This window comes from Tupaia chinensis, unplaced genomic scaffold (assembly GCF_000334495.1).
Source record: "Tupaia chinensis unplaced genomic scaffold, TupChi_1.0 Scaffold000054_1, whole genome shotgun sequence".
Taxonomy (NCBI): Eukaryota; Metazoa; Chordata; class Mammalia; order Scandentia; family Tupaiidae; genus Tupaia; species Tupaia belangeri.
Window position 1 is genome coordinate 2579364 of NW_006159512.1, and position 18153 is coordinate 2597516.

At 38.6% G+C, this 18153-nt stretch overlaps 1 protein-coding gene across 11 annotated transcripts in view; it reads right to left on the minus strand.

Moving 5' to 3' along the window:
• The window catches only part of ANKS1B (ankyrin repeat and sterile alpha motif domain containing 1B), a 1163098-nt gene that overhangs the window by 529028 nt on the left and 615917 nt on the right, over nt 1–18153 (minus strand). For all 11 annotated transcript variants that reach the window (XM_027775658.1, XM_027775657.1, XM_027775654.1 and 8 more), the window contains exon 13: nt 899–1488. In XM_027775658.1, coding sequence (XP_027631459.1) covers nt 899–1488 — 590 coding nt within the window. The remainder of the gene's footprint in view (nt 1–898; nt 1489–18153) is intronic.

Genomic DNA, 18153 nt, shown 5'->3' on the forward strand with positions numbered 1-18153 from the left:
CAGAATGCCTATATCAGAACCACATCCATTTGTAGTTCGCAGAATACTAGAGTGACTTACAGTGCTTCAAAACCTAATCCAACTGGCACAGTATTTTGAGAGACTATCTGTGACACCTTAGAATGAAATACAGAGACACTATAACCCCCCCTTTAGAGAAATTCAAGAAAAAGCAAGAAAATTTATTATTTTATGATGTAGTCCTCCCTAGGGAAAAAGAAGAATATTTCATAATCTTATAAGGACACTTATTTTCTGAGTAATTCTATAAAATTAAAGACTTTTTTCTTTAAGTAGAGCTTAAATTGGTGATACTTGACCCCAACACATTTTTTTTTCCCTAATCCCTTTCTGATAGTTGTAAAAGAAATATCCAGTGATGTGTGTTTATTGTAAAATGCTTGGAGAGGAGCCAGAACCACTCTGTTTAATCTTAAAAATTAATCTCCTTAATCTTAATGATCAAGGTTAAGATTAGAAGAGGCACTTCTGAAAATATAACAGACTTTAAAAAATGGAGATGAGCTAGCAAAGAGTTCAGCAAATAGCAAAATGACACAGAGCAAAATACCAAGATTTCCTCTCAATTTGTCTGCTGCAGTATTTTGCAGGACATGATGTCAACATTTTCTTACACCTCACAGCTAGTTATTACTTCTGCCTGATATCAATTTCTATGGAAACAATAGATTTTGCCACGTGGAACTGTTTGTTTTTATACTTGCTGCGAAATTACCATGTATTACCCGTAGAACCTTTTCCTTTTACTTGGAGCTGTATGCATTTGCTATTTTTATTTATTTTTTTGCCTTTGAAATACTTAAAAAGCTAAACGCCCTTCCCCAAACCTCCCTTGACTTTAAAATCTTATATAAAGAACAACAAGAACAAAGCTTACTTCTTCCCATTCAGATGTGAAGGATGGCGTTCTTTCAGAATTCCTTTTAGAACTGTGTTCAGTAGTTGAAGACTCACTCCAGTTAACTCTTGCTGTTTTCTCATTTGAAGGGTAAGCAATGAGATCCGAATCAGATTTAGAGACGTTTTTTGATAAATGCATGTCGATCAGGGCTTTTGGCAATGATCTTATCCTTCCCAGAGTACAGGCTCTCTCCACAAATCCCCCAGTGTTCATGACCCACTGGTCCCCATTCCGGGATCCACTTCTGGATGTGCGTGTACCCACAATGGTATGGTTTTCAAGCTGGTTGTTTTTTTTGTGAAAAATTGTTCTACTGACCACTTTGGGTTTAACTTTCTTTACTAACGGTTCTGAGTTATTTTCTATTGTAGACTGCTTACAAGGCAAAGGACTATTTGCCAATCTGCCTTCATCTTGTCCTTCTTCACATTGATCTCTTTTGCCATAGAGATGGAATGGGTTGTCAGGGGATTCACAAGCTGGAGAGGATCCATGGAGAAGGCCTGCAAATTGCCCAGGATCATATTCTTTCGGTGGATCATTGTCCTCTTGTTGAGAAAGGTCACCTACAAAAGGGAAGGAGGAGGTCAGAATGCCTGTTTATAAAGGAGTCTGAAAGCTATCATCGAATAGCAGTGACCTTACGAACTTGTGCAATATCCAGACATTTGATTTATTGCCACATTGTAATACCTTTACTTTATGAAATATCAGTAACACTACAATGACACCCATACAATCAGTGTGTGTGTGTGTGTGTGTGTGTGTGTGTGTGTGTGTGTGTGAATAATATCTTCCTGATATATTTCTGGGATCATGTTTTAAATGGGTCTGGAAATCTGCATTTTATTTCTTATATTAGGGTTCGTTTTAAGGGTATGAGCTGGGTACTAATTGAGTGACTACATATCCTTCTCCCTTGCTCTCAGGGTATGTGTTTTATATTGGATAAACAAAACTGCTTTTCTTAAAGTGGGACCCCCACATCCAGACCCTGGGAGTAAATGAGTCATGTGCATAGACCCTCAGGCAGGTAGGTCGAGATCATTGAATACAATGACATCCTCCTGCTCTCCTCCCACCAAAGAGGTTCAAAAACAAAATCTTGAAAACAAGTATAATTAGAAGTAATTTATGGTTAATAATTCTAAGAGTATTACTTTAAATATAAAATTAAGAATAATTCTACACAGACTATATGATTTTGACAAAACGGATTTGATCGGGCTTGGCATATACAAAATGCATACTATCACTAAGACGTGAGTTTTTCTTATAGGAAACTGATGTTGAGCTGTTAATAAGCCATCCTTCTCATTCTTCTAAGGAATAATACTAGTTATCTTTTCATTTCTTCACATCTTTGGAAAGAAAATGCAGGAAAAAAATGATAATTTGTATTGCTTTAGATCTTTTCCTAAGCTAAAACATGCAATGTCTTTGAAATTTAAATATGCCATGCTTTGTGGGCCAGCAGGTGACATGGGTGGTTAAGGCACTGGATTCCACATAGCTGAGTGGTTCGAGTCCCAGACTCAGCTACTTGAAAAACACACTGGGCACATGTGTGTGTGCCCAAAGTCCCTAGAGAATAGAAGAGGAGGGACTGCAGTGTGGCCGTCCCCTTTCTCACTTTCCCTCTCCCTCTGTCTGTCAGTCTCCAGTAAGTGCAAGTATTCCCTACAGAAACAAACAAACAAACAAACAAAAAAATGCCATGCTTTTTAAAATGACTTAATCTGTCTTTTAAAATTATACTGTGTAAAAATCTGGCCAAAGGACTTCACAAATGAAGTTCCTTTATTTTTCAGTTGTCATTTTAATTTGTATGAATAGTTCAATATTTGCCAGGATCAAAAGTTAAATGCCCCGATAAGCCCATAACCCACTTTTGTACCAATGTGGCATGCAATGACAAGAAATCAACTTTGATTTGCTGCCTCCCACTTTAAAGAAGGTAATTATTATTATGAACCCAAGTTTTTATAAATTAACAAATAATAGTTAATGGATATATGCTGTTTTCTGAACACTGAGTTAGGAGTGAGTATATCATCTCATTTGATCATCATAACAAAACCCTATGAAATGATTATTAATAATAACCACAATCTTCTGATGGGAAAAGATATGACCAAAATATTGAAGACATTTTGAAGAAACTGGCAACCACAGTAAGAGTCAATAGACAATTTGCCCAGAAGATTAAAGACAAATTCATCCTTTCACGGAGGATTGGCCCAGGTTTCTATATTACGCTCTCTATCTGGGAACTAGTAAAAGCATGTTTGATCCTAGCATTCAATATCCCCAGGCCTCACCCTGGTTTCTGCTTGGCTTTTCCAAAGAGATGTCTCCCTGCATGAACCTGTCACACCCTGACATGGAAGAAAGTAAGTGACAGGAACAGAGGGTTAAGAGACACCAATCCAGAAGAGAAACAATTATTACCCATCAGAACTATGATAGTCACTTTAGTCTTCCCACAAAAATCTCCATGAATTTTTAAAATAGCTGCACCATATCATCGATAACTCCATTTTGTCCTCCTCTCATACCAGGGACCATTCTTAGGATAGAAGAGTGGTTGGACAGTGGGACGTGGCAACATTGAACTCTATCTACAGAATACGTGATGGCCTTTTTTGTTTGTTTTTCTGCAACTTAAGCTGCTGTAAGTGATTAATCTGAGATTCAAACTGAGGTCTATCAGTTTCCCACATCCATTGGCCTGAAAAATATATTATTGTAGCACAAAGATAAAAGGTCACTCTAGGGTTGTTTTACCCAGAGAAGTAAGTAGGCTCCTTGGAAAAAGGACATATTTCTTCTATTCATGACTAACTCTGGAATTTGGAAAACATGGACTAAGAGCATTAGTAGGTTATTTTTTTGTTTGTTTTATGTTTTTATATATATTTTTCCTGGAGTAAGCAGGTACTTAGAAGACATAAGACCTGGCATTTTGTTCCTACGTATTTTCTATTGTTTTTTTCCTAGGCTACCTTGGTTCCCCATCATTCCTTATAACATAATCAGTTTGTTATGAGATGACAGTCATGGTGAGTAAAGTAGTAGGAAGGAGGAATTCTACAGTTAGAAAGTTTAGAATTTCATTTTAAAATTTGGTGAAAACTAAAAGATTTGAAGTTGGAAGACAATTTGAAAAGAGTGAGCCTATTGTGAGAAATCACAAAATCACAATCTAAAGGATTTCTGGCCCTTATTTAGAAAAATAAAATGTTTAGGGGTGTGATATTATTTAAAGAAGTTTTGCGAACATTATTACTCACATCTCCTCTTTGGTTTGACCAAAATGACTATAATTACAACCCAAAATGCTTTATATTGCCTAAGTCCTCTAGTTACAAGCAATCACTTCTCTAAGAGAATGAAGTCATTTGTTTATAAGCTTCATTTTTTGAATAACAATTCTTAGGGTCATGATATTGGTAATATTTTTGCTAAGAGTGATGAAAAGACAAATATTATTTGCTTATTTCAGTGACCAAATCCTACAGATTAGTCCAATCAAAGGAAATGAAAAGTTGATATAAAGCCTCCTGAAAAGCTAGTGTGGTACACTGATTGCCGTTGTGACCCAGAGCTGTTTGTGGCTGCCCGTAGCCACACCCCTTCTGTATCCAGTCCTTACTCTCTGACTCCCTGGCACCATGTGCCTTGCATTGGTCAATACAGCAGCAAACATGACTATCTAAGTCTCTTTTCTACTACTATAACAGAATAGCACAGACTGGATCATTTATAAAAAATAGAAGCTTATTTGGCTCATAGTTCTAGAGGCTGGGACGTCCAGGAGCATGGCACATTTAGGATTCTCTTCTAGAGAGATCGTAGGCAAGAGCATTTATTATGGTGAAGGTCATCCCATGGTGAAGGGTAGAAGGCAGAAGTGAGTGAGTGCAGGAGAGAAAGAGCAAGAGGGATGACTCCTTTTTTATTTTTTAAGAGGTTTTTGTCATAGAGTGTGTTTGCTCACCAGAGAGAGAGACAGAGACAGTGGGAGGGAAAATAAGAAATCACACCCCCTCCCTTCCCCCCAGGGAGGATGGCCACACCTCAATCCCTTCTTTTCCAATTCTCCTCTTGGGATCCTGGGGATGCACTCACACATACCCAACGTGATTTTCAAGCCACCAGGTCTAGGACTTGAACCATGGTTGGCCAAGTCTGAGTCCAGTGATGTAACTGGACTATGCCATTTCCTGGCCCCGGTGATTCCCTTATTCTGAAAGTGGGATAACTAAGACACTTTCCGAATAATGCCATGAATCTAATTATGAGTGCTCCTCCCTCATGACCAATTGTCTTCTCTTCTTAGGCCCTACTGCACAGCACTGTTGCACTGGGGATTAAGTTTCCAACTCATGAATTTTGGGAGACACATTTAAACTATAGCAATGATATAAGCAGAGATTCGAAGAGCACTTGCACATCAACTGCACTTGTTCTCTTGTTGCTCTTGGGATCTTGCCACCATGTAAACAAGCCAGGCTGGCCTGCTAGCTTATGAAATAACCCATTATCCAGGGTTTTTTGTTTGTTTGTTTTTGTTTTAGGCTTATTATTATTATCTTTCATGAGCAACAGAAACAGAAAGAATAAGGAGTAAGAGACTGAGAGAGAGATGGGGATATAGCACCACCAACGGGTCTTGATGCTGTACTCCACCCCCAGCTCCAGCTTGCCCAGGTCATGTGCACAAATGAACCTGGCACTTCTGGGAGCTCTGGAAGAAAATCCAAAATGTTCCTATGTGGGACGGGTTTATAGAGCATCAAGTTTCAGGTATAACACAGCCAATAGAGCATATAGACTCTTATACTCATAGACCCAAAAAGAAAGGAATACCATACTAGAGGGGGTCAGTGGGGAAGCACCAGCATCAGTCAGAAGGAAGTGAAAATGAGGAACGATCATAGGCAAGAGCATTTATTATTGTGTCCTACAAGCAAGGCAGGGGTAAACAGGTTTAAAATGGACTAGTTTGGGGGCCGCAGGTGATATGGTGGTTAAGGTGCTGGACTCCTACATTGTTGACCACAATGTCTTTGAAATTTAAATATGCCATGCTTTGTGGGCCAGCAGGTGACATGGGTGGTTAAGGCACTGGATTCCACATAGCTGACTGAGTGGTTCGAGTCCCACTGGACTTGAACTTAGCAGTTTGAAAATTAGGCATGTGCATGCATGCCCCAAATCCAGAAAGAATAGAGGAGAAGGGATTGTGGATTGGCCAGCCCACTTGGGGGGGTGTTATTTCTCACTTTCCCTCTCTACTTCTCTCCGGCAAGTGCATGCGTACTATGGCAAAAACTTAAAAAAAAAAAAAAATTGGCTAGTTTGAAAAATTTCAATGGGCTCCAGGGCATAGGAACTATCCCTAGCTGTTTGATACTTCCCTAACTAGTTAGGGAAGGTGAATAATGGCGTAGAGTGTGAGAACTATTGATGTGATTGAGCATAGGGCTTTAGATTGCTGGATTTGGTATGAAAACCATGCTCTCAGATGAGTTATTTATTACCTTTTGGGATTAACTGGCCCTGGGAGGGGTAGTATGTCCAGGTTGGCAAGGCCCCAAGATGTCAAACAAAAACAAACAAAACAAAAAGCAAAAAGACATGGTTTGCACCAGCAGTTAGCATAATGGCTATGTCGCTGGACTCCCACGTAGTCAACCACAGTTCGCGTCCCGGACCCAGTGACTTAAATTCACGCCGGGCACATGTGCATGCGTGCCCAAGATCCCAAGAGGAGAATGGAGGACAAGGGATTGCAGTGTGGCCATCCCCCTTGAGGGGTGATTTCTCGCTTTCTGTCTCTCTCTCTGTCTGGTGAGCGCACGTGCCCTATAGCAAAAACCTCTTAAAAAAAAAAGAAAAAGACATGGTTAATACACCAGCAACCCCTGTTACCCCAGCCAACAGCCAGCCAGCTTATACACATGAGTGAGGTCAATCAGGATCAACCAGCCTCTCAACTGACCACCGATGCATCAGCAAGTATAGCTGAGATGAGGTGAGTCCACCCCAAGCCAGAAGAAAACATCCACCATAATTCATGAACTAAACTAATGACTACTATTTATTTATTTTTAAATTTGCTATGGGGTGTGTGTGCACCTGTTGAAGACAGAGGAAGAGAGAAAGCTCTGCCTCCACCTCAACCATCCAAGGTGGAATGGCCATACTGCAATCCCTTCTATTCTATTCCTCTCAGGATCTTAGGCACAGGTACACAGGTACCCAGAAAGTCACCTCAAGTGACAGATCCAGGTTCAAACTGTGCAGCCATCCATGTGAGATCCAGTCACCTCGAATACTTTGCCAATGGCCGGTCCACTAATGCCTATTATTTTAAGTAATTAAATATGGAGTTGTTGGAACCAGCAGATGGCATAATGGTTATGTCCCTGGACTCCGATGTAGTTAACCATGTTTGAGTCCTGGGCCCGGTAGCATAAAACTCACACGAGGCACATGTGCATACATGCCTAAAATCCAGAGAGGAGAATGGAAGAGAAGGGATTGTAGCATGTCATCCTCCCTGGGGGGTGATTTTTCGATTTCTGTTTCCTTGTCTCTCTCTCTGTCTAGTGAGCGCATGTGCCCAATAGCAAAAATATCTCTCTCAAAAAGAAAAAAAAAGATTGGCTGGTTTGATATGTGGCACTAGATAATTAATTTAACCAGTATCTTTAAAAAGATAAATTCTGGCAATGTTGTATTTCCTAATCTGAAAAAATAGTGATAGTAATAATCTATACATGAAATTGTAGTCAAGATTGAATGAAATAATAGAAATGCCTTAGCCCATTTGGGCTTCCATAACAAAATACAACAAATTGGGTAGCTTATAAACTATGGAAATATATTTCTCACAGTTCCTGAGGCTGAGAAGCCCAAGAGCAAGGCACCAGCAGATCCAGTGTTTGGCAAAAGCCCACTTTCTGGTTTGTAGATGGTGCTATCTCATTGGGTACTTACATAGGGAAAGGGCCAAATGAGATCCTGGAGTTTCTTATACAAAGACACTAATCTATACATGATCATGGTCTAATCACCTCTTAATACTATCACCTTGTGGGCTAGGATTTTGGGAGGAACACAAACATTTGGATCATAAGAAGAAAAGCAGCTAAAAATATCCCTGCTGCATGGAATATATTAAATAAAGGGAGTTCAAGAAGTTCATGAAAATGGAGTTAGAGCACAAGTTTATTTTGGTACAAAAAAATTTAAAATCCATGCATAGTTTTTTTTAATAATAGACTTTTCCATAGACTTTTTGAAGACACCTAACATGCTTCTATTATTACAACAATTTTTAATCTGGAGGATTTTATTTTTACAAAGAAAATAATATTGACTAAACATATGACACACTCAGTAAAGATTATTATTTTGACAAGGTAATCATATGGGATTTACTCCTTTGCTGGCTGTTTGTATATTTTTAAAGTGTACTTTAGAAAGAATTTGTTTTCTTACTATAGCTTTAGATGAAACTGAGGCAACTATATAGATTAAACTGTTTTCATAACTTGTCTCATTTACTTTCACACTTCTCTTTTGATATGTGGATATTTCATGCCAAGGTACAGAGCTAAAGATGTGTGAACTCCAATCTGATAGTTATTCAAAGCATCATTAGCATTTCAAAGAAATGTCACACTAAGCATGCAATAGTCAGCAGTTTAACCTCTTTTTACCCATCTTTGCCCCATCTTGATTACCTATATAAATACTTGTACAACAATAAAACTCAAAATTTCATGTTAACATGAAAACAAATTATAGAAAACAAGTGACTTCTATTATAGATCATGTTTTTCTATTGAGTTGTTACATTGACTTTAGGAAAAAACAATTCCATATTAAGGGATTCCAGTGCTGATGTTGCTGTTAGTAGAGTATGAATTCATTTCAAGAGTATAAAACTTCCTTGCATTAGATGGCAAAGTATTAGCAGTACCAAAGACAACATCCTCCCTTCATGGTGCTTACATTCTAGCCTAGGAGACAACTGCAGGGAAACAAAACATAGTATGACTTCAAAGATGATAAGGTCTATGAAGAAAATAAAGCAAAGTTATGAAATATGAATAAAGGATGATATAAGGTGACTTGGGAAAGTTTTTCTGAGGAGTTTCATTAAACAGACACTGGGAAGACTGTGAAGGAGTCATTCAAGTTTTTGGTGAAAGATTATTTCAGGCAGAGGGAAGAAGACGTAAGAAGCACCTAAGGCTATTGTGAACAGTAAGAAGGCCAGTGTAGCAGCAGCAGAGTGGTATGGAATTGATAGAATGGCTGGAGATAAAATTAGAGATGAAGGTAGGAGTAAAGTTAACATGACCTGACTTAACAATTTTAAAAGAGCACCTGCTACAAGGGGACTTCAAAAAGTTCATGGGACATAGAATTAAAGTGTTTATTCAGGTTTCTACATTTTTTTATTCATAACAGAGTATAACTATAAGAGTGATCAAGGAAGACACAGAGAGAGAGAGAGAGAGAGAGACAGAGAGAGAGATGAACACCCATCCACAGGGTCTAGTCACACTGCAATTATCTTCCTCTAGTCCTCCATCTTGTCAGATATTGGGCACTTGCACACGGGCCCAGTGAGTTTCAGGCTAACTGGGCTGGTGATGTGAACTTTGGTCATATAGAATCCAGTTTTGCTTAAGCTGTCCATAACTGCTGTACCACAAAGCTGGTCCCGTGGTGTTTTCCTAATATGCACTTCCATGAGCTTTTTGAAGAGCCCTTGTATTTCTGATGGCAAGGACATAGCAATAGTATAATGTCTCTTAAAAAAATGAATCACTCCATGGGTCAGTAGGTTGCTGGTTAAGGTGGTTAAGGTGCAGGAATTCCTACATGGCCAACCGCAATTTGAGTCCTAGACCTGGAGGCTAGCTTTCTCACTTTCTCTCTCTCTCTCTCTCTCCCTCTTTCTCTGGAACAACTCATGTGAAATAATGATAATAATAAAATAATCAAATAAATAATTCTTTTAAAAATAAAATTAATCACTCTGGGGGCTGGCAAGTTGCATGGTAATTAAGGTGCTGGGCTCTCGCATAGTAAACCGTGGTTTGAGTCCTGGACCTGGTAACTTGCTCTCTCTCTCTCTCTGGTCAAATCGAATAATAAATAAATAAATAAATAAATAAATAAAATGAATAATTATTTTTAAAATGAATCACTCCAAAGCCCGTCATAAAAACAATACAGGGCCACATACATACTATGGAATACTACTCAGCCTTAAGAAACAATGAGATCCTGGGGCCAGCAGTTAACATAATGGCTATGTCACTGGACTCCCACATAGTCGACCGCGGTTCACGTCACGGACCCGGTGGCTTAAAACTCACGCCAGGCGTGTGTGCGTGCGTTCTCAAGATCCCAAGAGGAGAACGGAGGAGAAGGGATTGCAGTGTGGCTATCCCCCCTGAGGGGGTGATTTCTTGCTTTCTGTCTCTCTGTCTCTCTCTGTCTATTTGGCGAGCACACGCGCCCTAAAAAACACTTAAAAAAAAAAAAAGAAACAATGAGATCCTATCATTTGATTCAAAGTGGATGAATATAGAAGACTTACTATTAAGCAAAGCAAGCCAGACTTTGAAAGGTACACACTGTATTTCCCCAATGAATGTGTATCTAATGTCTGTATTCTATGGTAGAAATGGAATGGTCAGAAGCTATGATAGTCGAGAGGATACGTGCAGATACCAGACTGTAAGGGAGGGGAGTGGGTGGTAGAGTGTGGGCGGTAGGGGATGAGTTGGAGGTGCAAAGGGAAGAAAAAAATGTATAACTAAAAAAAAAATTACAGGGAATAGTGGAAGAATAAAATGAGCACATAATAGTAAAAGAAAGAAAGAAAGAAAAAGAAAGAAAGAAAGAAAGAAAGAAAGAAAGAAAGAAAGAAAGAAAGAAAGAAAGAAAGAAAGAAAGAAAGAGAGGAAGACCGATCTAGGAGTGATATCTTCAATACAGGTATCAAGGAATCCCTGACTGAAAAAATGGATGAACATGGCCAAACCACACAAGGGCAGTCAGATCCAGAACTGGCCCAGCAGTTGCGGGCCAGATGGAATGGTAATGAGAAAGAGAAATTCAATGGAGCTTACAAACCAGGGGGCCTAGAAATTGCCAACTCATACTGAATCCCAGGATTACTTAGCATCCTAATGAACATAGCAGAACTGGAAAAGATCCTGCAACAATACAAGAGAAAGTAGCTTAAACCCTGACGTTTTCCAGAAATGTTCAATAAGTACATACACATTTGTAGTAAGCTAGAGATTACCTTTGAAGAAAAAGTTTTAGGGAGCAGAAAACAAATTGAATTGGAAGAAAATATCAGAGATGTCAGGGAGTAAAACATTTCATATAATGAGGAAGGAGGGTGGCATGGAAGGCAGATGTCCAATGAAGGGAGACCTTGAATGTGATATCATAGCAAAGTACAATATTCAAATATGAGAGCAGTACTTTGAAAGGCTAGGTGCATGGAACCCTGGAGAATGTTAATGTCATAGTGGGAGGTCTCGCTGAATCAAGCTGAGAAGTACCATACTTCTTAACACTTCATAGTAACAACAAGGGAGGAAAGCCCAGAGTGGTGAAGTGGAGAAAGCTACTGTGGCTCATCCCTGGTTCTATGTTAAAACCACTTCCTGGGAACCAGCAGTTAGCGTAATGGCTATGTTGCTGGACTCCCACGTAGTCGACCGCGGTTCGTGTCCCGGACCCGGTGGCTTAAAAAACTCACGCCGGGCGTGTGTGCGTGCGTGCCCAAGATCCCGAGAGGAGAATGGAGGAGAAGGGATTGCAGCATGACCATCCCCCCTGGGGGGTGATTTCTCGCTTTCTGTCTATGTCTCTCTCTGTCTGTCTGGCGAGCGCACGCGCCCTACAGTGAAAATCTCTCTCAAAAAAAAACAAAAACAAAAACAAAAAAACTCACTTCCTATTAGGCCCGGAGATTCCTTCTCATTAAAGATGGGAAAACGGATAAAAAAAAAAAGGATTTGAATAGAACTCTATTTAGAGACATTTGCAAGAATGATGCGTAAGAGATTAAAGAGGAATGTTTACTAACTAATGAAAACAAGCAAACAAAAAAATGACCCCAAAGAATCTGAAGACGGTAACCTAACATTTTAAAATTTGTTTAAAAATAAATGAAGAAAACAATAAAAGTTCTGAAAGAAAACCTAAATCAAACGTAGAAGAGCTCAGATATGAGATAGTTGGCTCACTCCCTCTCATTACCCTTTCAGTCCATGAGCAATTCAATCCTAAAGTCATTAGTTGGAGATGTGCAAAATGGTATACCATGTTTATTGCAGTGGTATTTGCCATAGCTAAGTGGGTGGAGAATGTGTGATGGTCCAGAGTGGCTGTCAGAGCCTGATCCTAATAGTTGTATCCAAGTATACGAGCAACCCCGCGTGCCATGTTGGAGCAGAAGCAGGGTTAGGAAGGTGTCTGCATGGGAAAGTGGCCCAGAATAGAGTCAGAATCTAGACAGGTGAGGAGGGACTCTATGCAAGAGGAGTGGCCTAGCAGTAGGAGACAGAAACTAAGCAAGGCAACGATAGTCCTATCAAGGGTCAGATTACCAAGAGATATAAGAACCCAGACAAGAAAACATGATGTCACATCCAGAAAAGTACTCAATTATGTGGTGGCCTGGCATGGAATGTCAAAGCCCCATCAGGGATAAATGGATGTCCACATGTGGGAATGACTTGCTATAAGGTGACAAAGTGATCCATATGTTTACACAGAAAGATAAAGGATAGAGTCAAGTCTCCATCAGGGTGAGAAAGAGGGGTCTGAGTAGAGATATAAGAGATTGATTACTTACAGGTCTGGTCAAATATGTAACTACATTAAATGTTATGGGAACCAAGTTTCTCACTGTTAATGAGGGTTTTACATGTAAAAAGAGAGAGAAAACTAGATATGTGATATTGAATTGGAAGGGGATATCAGTGTTATCAAGATAAACATAACTGCATTTGGATGTATGTGCATATTTACTTACATATGCTACCTGACTCTGTCCATTCAGAGGGTCTATGGACTTGATAGCTCAAGAGCAATAAGTAAAGCCCAGATTTTGGCTTCTAGATCCATTTTCCACTAAAGGAAACAGAAATCCATGGGAAAATGACTGACATCAGGGCCAGTATAGGAAAAGTGCAAGATAAGCTTGGAACATCTTGTGCCAAAAACAAGGATTCATTCAAAGAATGATGGGGCATATCCATAAGAAAAAGATGCCAGCTCAAATGGGTTCCCACTGGTTAAAGTGAGGACAATTTTAGGAACCAAATAAATAATGAAAGTAACGGAATATAAACCATTGATTAAAACAGAAAGACATAAACAGGAAAACACGAGCCCATAAAAATACATAAAATAAACAAATGATTTAAATGTTTTGTTATGAATAGAAAATTTTAATAATTTTGAATTTTCTTCCCATAAAATGTTTATTCATTACAAAGAGAAAAAGAGTAACTTCATAGTAAAAAAATCTGGGAGGCACTACTGCAATCAAGTGATCAAGGTGAACATCATCAATAATAGGACAATTCAAAACCATGGAATGCAATGAGAAAAATGCAGAATCAGAGGAGGGCTGACTAGGGACATCTCTCCTGGTAAATCTGTGGCAGGAGAGCCCAAAGACATTGGATAGATGGTGCACCTGGAGCACAAAATTGAGGTGAGACTAACAGAACACACGAGGGGAACGGGGGGGGGGGTTTTGGGGAAGCCAAGGTGACAAAGTGATCCATATGTTTACACAGAAAGATAAAGGATAGAGTCAAGTCTCCATCAGGGTGAGAAAGAGGGGTCTGAGTAGAGATATAAGAGATTGATTACTTACAGGTCTGGTCAAATATGTAACTACATTAAATGTTATGGGAACCAAGTTTCTCACTGTTAATGAGGGTTTTACATGTAAAAAGAGAGAGAAAACTAGATATGTGATATTGAATTGGAAGGGGATATCAGTGTTATCAAGATAAACATAACTGCATTTGGATGTATGTGCATATTTACTTACATATGCTACCTGACTCTGTCCATTCAGAGGGTCTATGGACTTGATAGCTCAAGAGCAATAAGTAAAGCCCAGATTTTGGCTTCTAGATCCATTTTCCACTAAAGGAAACAGAAATCCATGGGAAAATGACTGACATCAGGGCCAGTATAGGAAAAGTGCAAGATAAGCTTGGAACATCTTGTGCCAAAAACAAGGATTCATTCAAAGAATGATGGGGCATATCCATAAGAAAAAGATGCCAGCTCAAATGGGTTCCCACTGGTTAAAGTGAGGACAATTTTAGGAACCAAATAAATAATGAAAGTAACGGAATATAAACCATTGATTAAAACAGAAAGACATAAACAGGAAAACACGAGCCCATAAAAATACATAAAATAAACAAATGATTTAAATGTTTTGTTATGAATAGAAAATTTTAATAATTTTGAATTTTCTTCCCATAAAATGTTTATTCATTACAAAGAGAAAAAGAGTAACTTCATAGTAAAAAAATCTGGGAGGCACTACTGCAATCAAGTGATCAAGGTGAACATCATCAATAATAGGACAATTCAAAACCATGGAATGCAATGAGAAAAATGCAGAATCAGAGGAGGGCTGACTAGGGACATCTCTCCTGGTAAATCTGTGGCAGGAGAGCCCAAAGACATTGGATAGATGGTGCACCTGGAGCACAAAATTGAGGTGAGACTAACAGAACACACGAGGGGAACGGGGGGGGGTGTTTTGGGGAAGCCAAGTCTCATGTGGAGGACAACAGCAAGAGGTCCACTGTCTAAACTGATAAAGGAACAAGACAACCCGAGCCTGTCACAACAGGAGGGAGGTTAAGCAGGTCTCCTCTCCAAAGGTTCCAACCTCCAGCTTCCAGATCCCGCTTCTCCCTCAGACCCAGTGCTTTCCAATACAGGAGAGCAATGAAAGGGATTCAGATCAGAAGCTTATCTTAGAAAGCTTCAGGGAATTTGATACCCCAAAGAGATGCTGAACTCCCCCAACCTAAATTCGAGACACACAATGCCACCTCAGGAACTGAATCAGGACATTCAGAGGGCTACACGCCCACATCCTCCTCTAGGACACCATGATCAGCTACCTGCCCCCTCTGTTTCCTTCTATAGAACAGCTTCTGTGGACCTCCCTGAATAGTGAGTGAAGGAGTGGAAAGCTGACAAGGAGAATGAGAGGGATCTCCTCACTGGGGTGGATGGAATTGATGGGATATCACACCACCTGCTTTATAGTTCCATGAGTTAAAATCATATGAAAAATGTTTAATATCTCATCACAGAGAAATGCAAATCAAAATCACAGTGAGATATCACCGATCCCCAGTCAGAATGGCTTTGATTAAAAAAAAAAAATCAAAGAATAACAAGTTATAGGAAAGTTGTAGAGAAAAGGGGACCTTTGTACACTGTTGGTGGGAATGTAAATTAGGAGAGCCACTAGGGAAAATAGCATGGAAATTCTTCAAAAATCTAAAACTAGAATTACTATATGACCTGGCAATCCTACTATTGGATATATACCCAAAGGTTAGGAAATCCTTCTGTGGGAGAGATTTGCATACCATGTTTTTTTGTAGCCTATGTACCATAGCTAATACCTGAAATCAACCTAAGTGCCCACCAACCAATGAATGAACTAGAAAAATATGGTACACATACACAGTGAAATATTTCTCAGCCATTAAAAAAAAAAACAATAAAAGCCTCTTTATTGACACAAAATGGATGAATCTAGGAGATATAGGGCTAAGTGAAATAAGCCAGATTATGACACACAAATACTGTATGTCCCTGCTTAGCATATATCCAATGTCTATACTCTATGTGATAACTACAGAATTTAAAAGCATAGAAATAGAGTAATGGTAGATATTGGAAGCTGCTTGTGGTGAGTGGGTGGGAGGGGGTTGTGAATAAAATACTTTTAAGGAATTATTTATTTAACTTTATTTATCATTAGTATTATTTTTTAATTTGCCACAGGGCACATGTGTTCATGAGAGAGAGAAAGTGAGAAAGCAAGCTAGGTCTAGGTCTTGAACCGTGGTCTGCCATATGGGAATCCACTGTCTTAACTACTATGCCACCTGCTGACCTCTTGAAAAATTTTTAATGGACACAAGAACACATGTAAATAAGGAGAAGAAGCTACATGATGGTATATTTTAGCAGAATAAAAAATATGGACATTTTATACATAGTTCCAAAAGTACTTATAAACTATTAACAGATGTGCAAAACATGATGCAATGTCCAATGTTGGAAAAGATGAATATGTGTGTATACTTGGTGGTATGCTGTATACATACCTTAAATAAAACCACACTGTAGCCTGCAAAGATGAACACTGATTATATGTAAACTAGTAACCATAATAATGAAAAAAAGAAAAACAGAATCACTTCTGGATTTTCCTGCCAAAGATGCATAACCTAAATATAACCAGGTAGAAATCTCAGTTAAACCCAATTTGTGAAACATTCTACAAAATAACTAGCCTGTAATCATCTAAAGTGTCAAGGTCATGAAAATCAAGGAAAGTCAGAGAAACTGTTGCAGATTGAAAGAGACTAAAGATACAAGTAAATGCAATGTGTGGCCCTGAACTAGACCCTTTCATCATAAACAATATTATTGGTGTAGCCAGCAAAATTGGAATAAAGCTTGAGAAACAGATAGTAATGATATTTTCGTGTTAATTCTCTAATTTGGTTGCATGGTGATTGTGTAAGAATGCACTTGCTTACAGGAAATGCACATTAAACTAGTAGTTCTCGAAGTACAGTTGAGAGAAGTTTGGAATCTGAGATTATTTTACAGATTCTACAAAGTCAAAACAAATGAAGATTATTTTCCATTTTCACTCTCATGATCTCATCAGTGCAGAGTGGAGATGTTCAGAGCTACATGGTGTCTTTCTCAGTGGAAAAATGTGATGCCTTTTCATTTCTCAGCTCTAGGAATTGGCATACTGTCACTTTTTCTTGACCAAAGAATGTGTCTAAACCTAAAGTAAATGGAGTGAGGCTGTAATACCAGCTGCTCTACTGCACTGGAATATATCAAGGCAGTTGAGAGAAGGAAGAAATTGACAACATAATTTCAACTCTCACAGTATATGTGTATATATACATATGTATTTTTTCCCCAGAGATTTTTCACCATGTGCTCACTGAAGAGAGAGAGACAGAGAGAGGAAAAGTGAGAAATTGCCCCCTGGGGGGATGGCCATGTTGCCATCCCTTCACCACCATTCTCCTGGGAATTTGGGCATACACACGTGTGTCCAAAGTGACTTTCAAGCCAGCAGGTCTGGAACTCAAAACACGGTTGGTCAGTTCAGAGTCCAGTGACATAACCACTATGCCATCTGCTAGGCCCCACCATAGAATATTTTTAACTTTTCCCATTTAAAATTGATCTTTGTTGTACATTTTAGATACCATATATTAAATATGTTCTCGTAACATTGCTGAGAATTTTAATTATGAATAGATGCTGTTTACAACACATGTTTTTCTGCACATGTTGAACTGATTATGTAATTACTGTAATTTAATCTGTTAGTATGAAAGACATTTATCTGATGTTAGACATTAATAGGATAAACTCAATGGGATGACAAATCTTTTGCCATCTTGTTAGAGTTGGTTTGCTAATAGTACTTGGGAGTTTTGCACCCATGCTCATGAATAAATACGCCTTTAGTTTTACTTTTCTTATGGTCACTGTCTAGTTTTGATATGAAGATTACTAGTTTCATAGAATTAGTTGGGGAAAATTCTCAGTTTTCCAGAGGAATTTGTATAATATTAAAATGATCTGTTTCTTGAAAGCTTTTATATTTAATGTACCTTTAAAATCATTTAGACTCAATATATCCTTTGTGGGAAGATTTTAAATTACTCATTCAATTTATTTAATAGTTGTAAGTTGAAGCTCTTACATCTTTTGAAAATTTTAGTAAGTTATAATTATCTATAATTTGTCCATTTCTCTCAATATTAAAATGCATTGGAACAAAATTATTCATAATTTTTTTCTTATCTTTTCAATCTTTTTTATATCTTTATATCTGTAGTTACATACTTCCT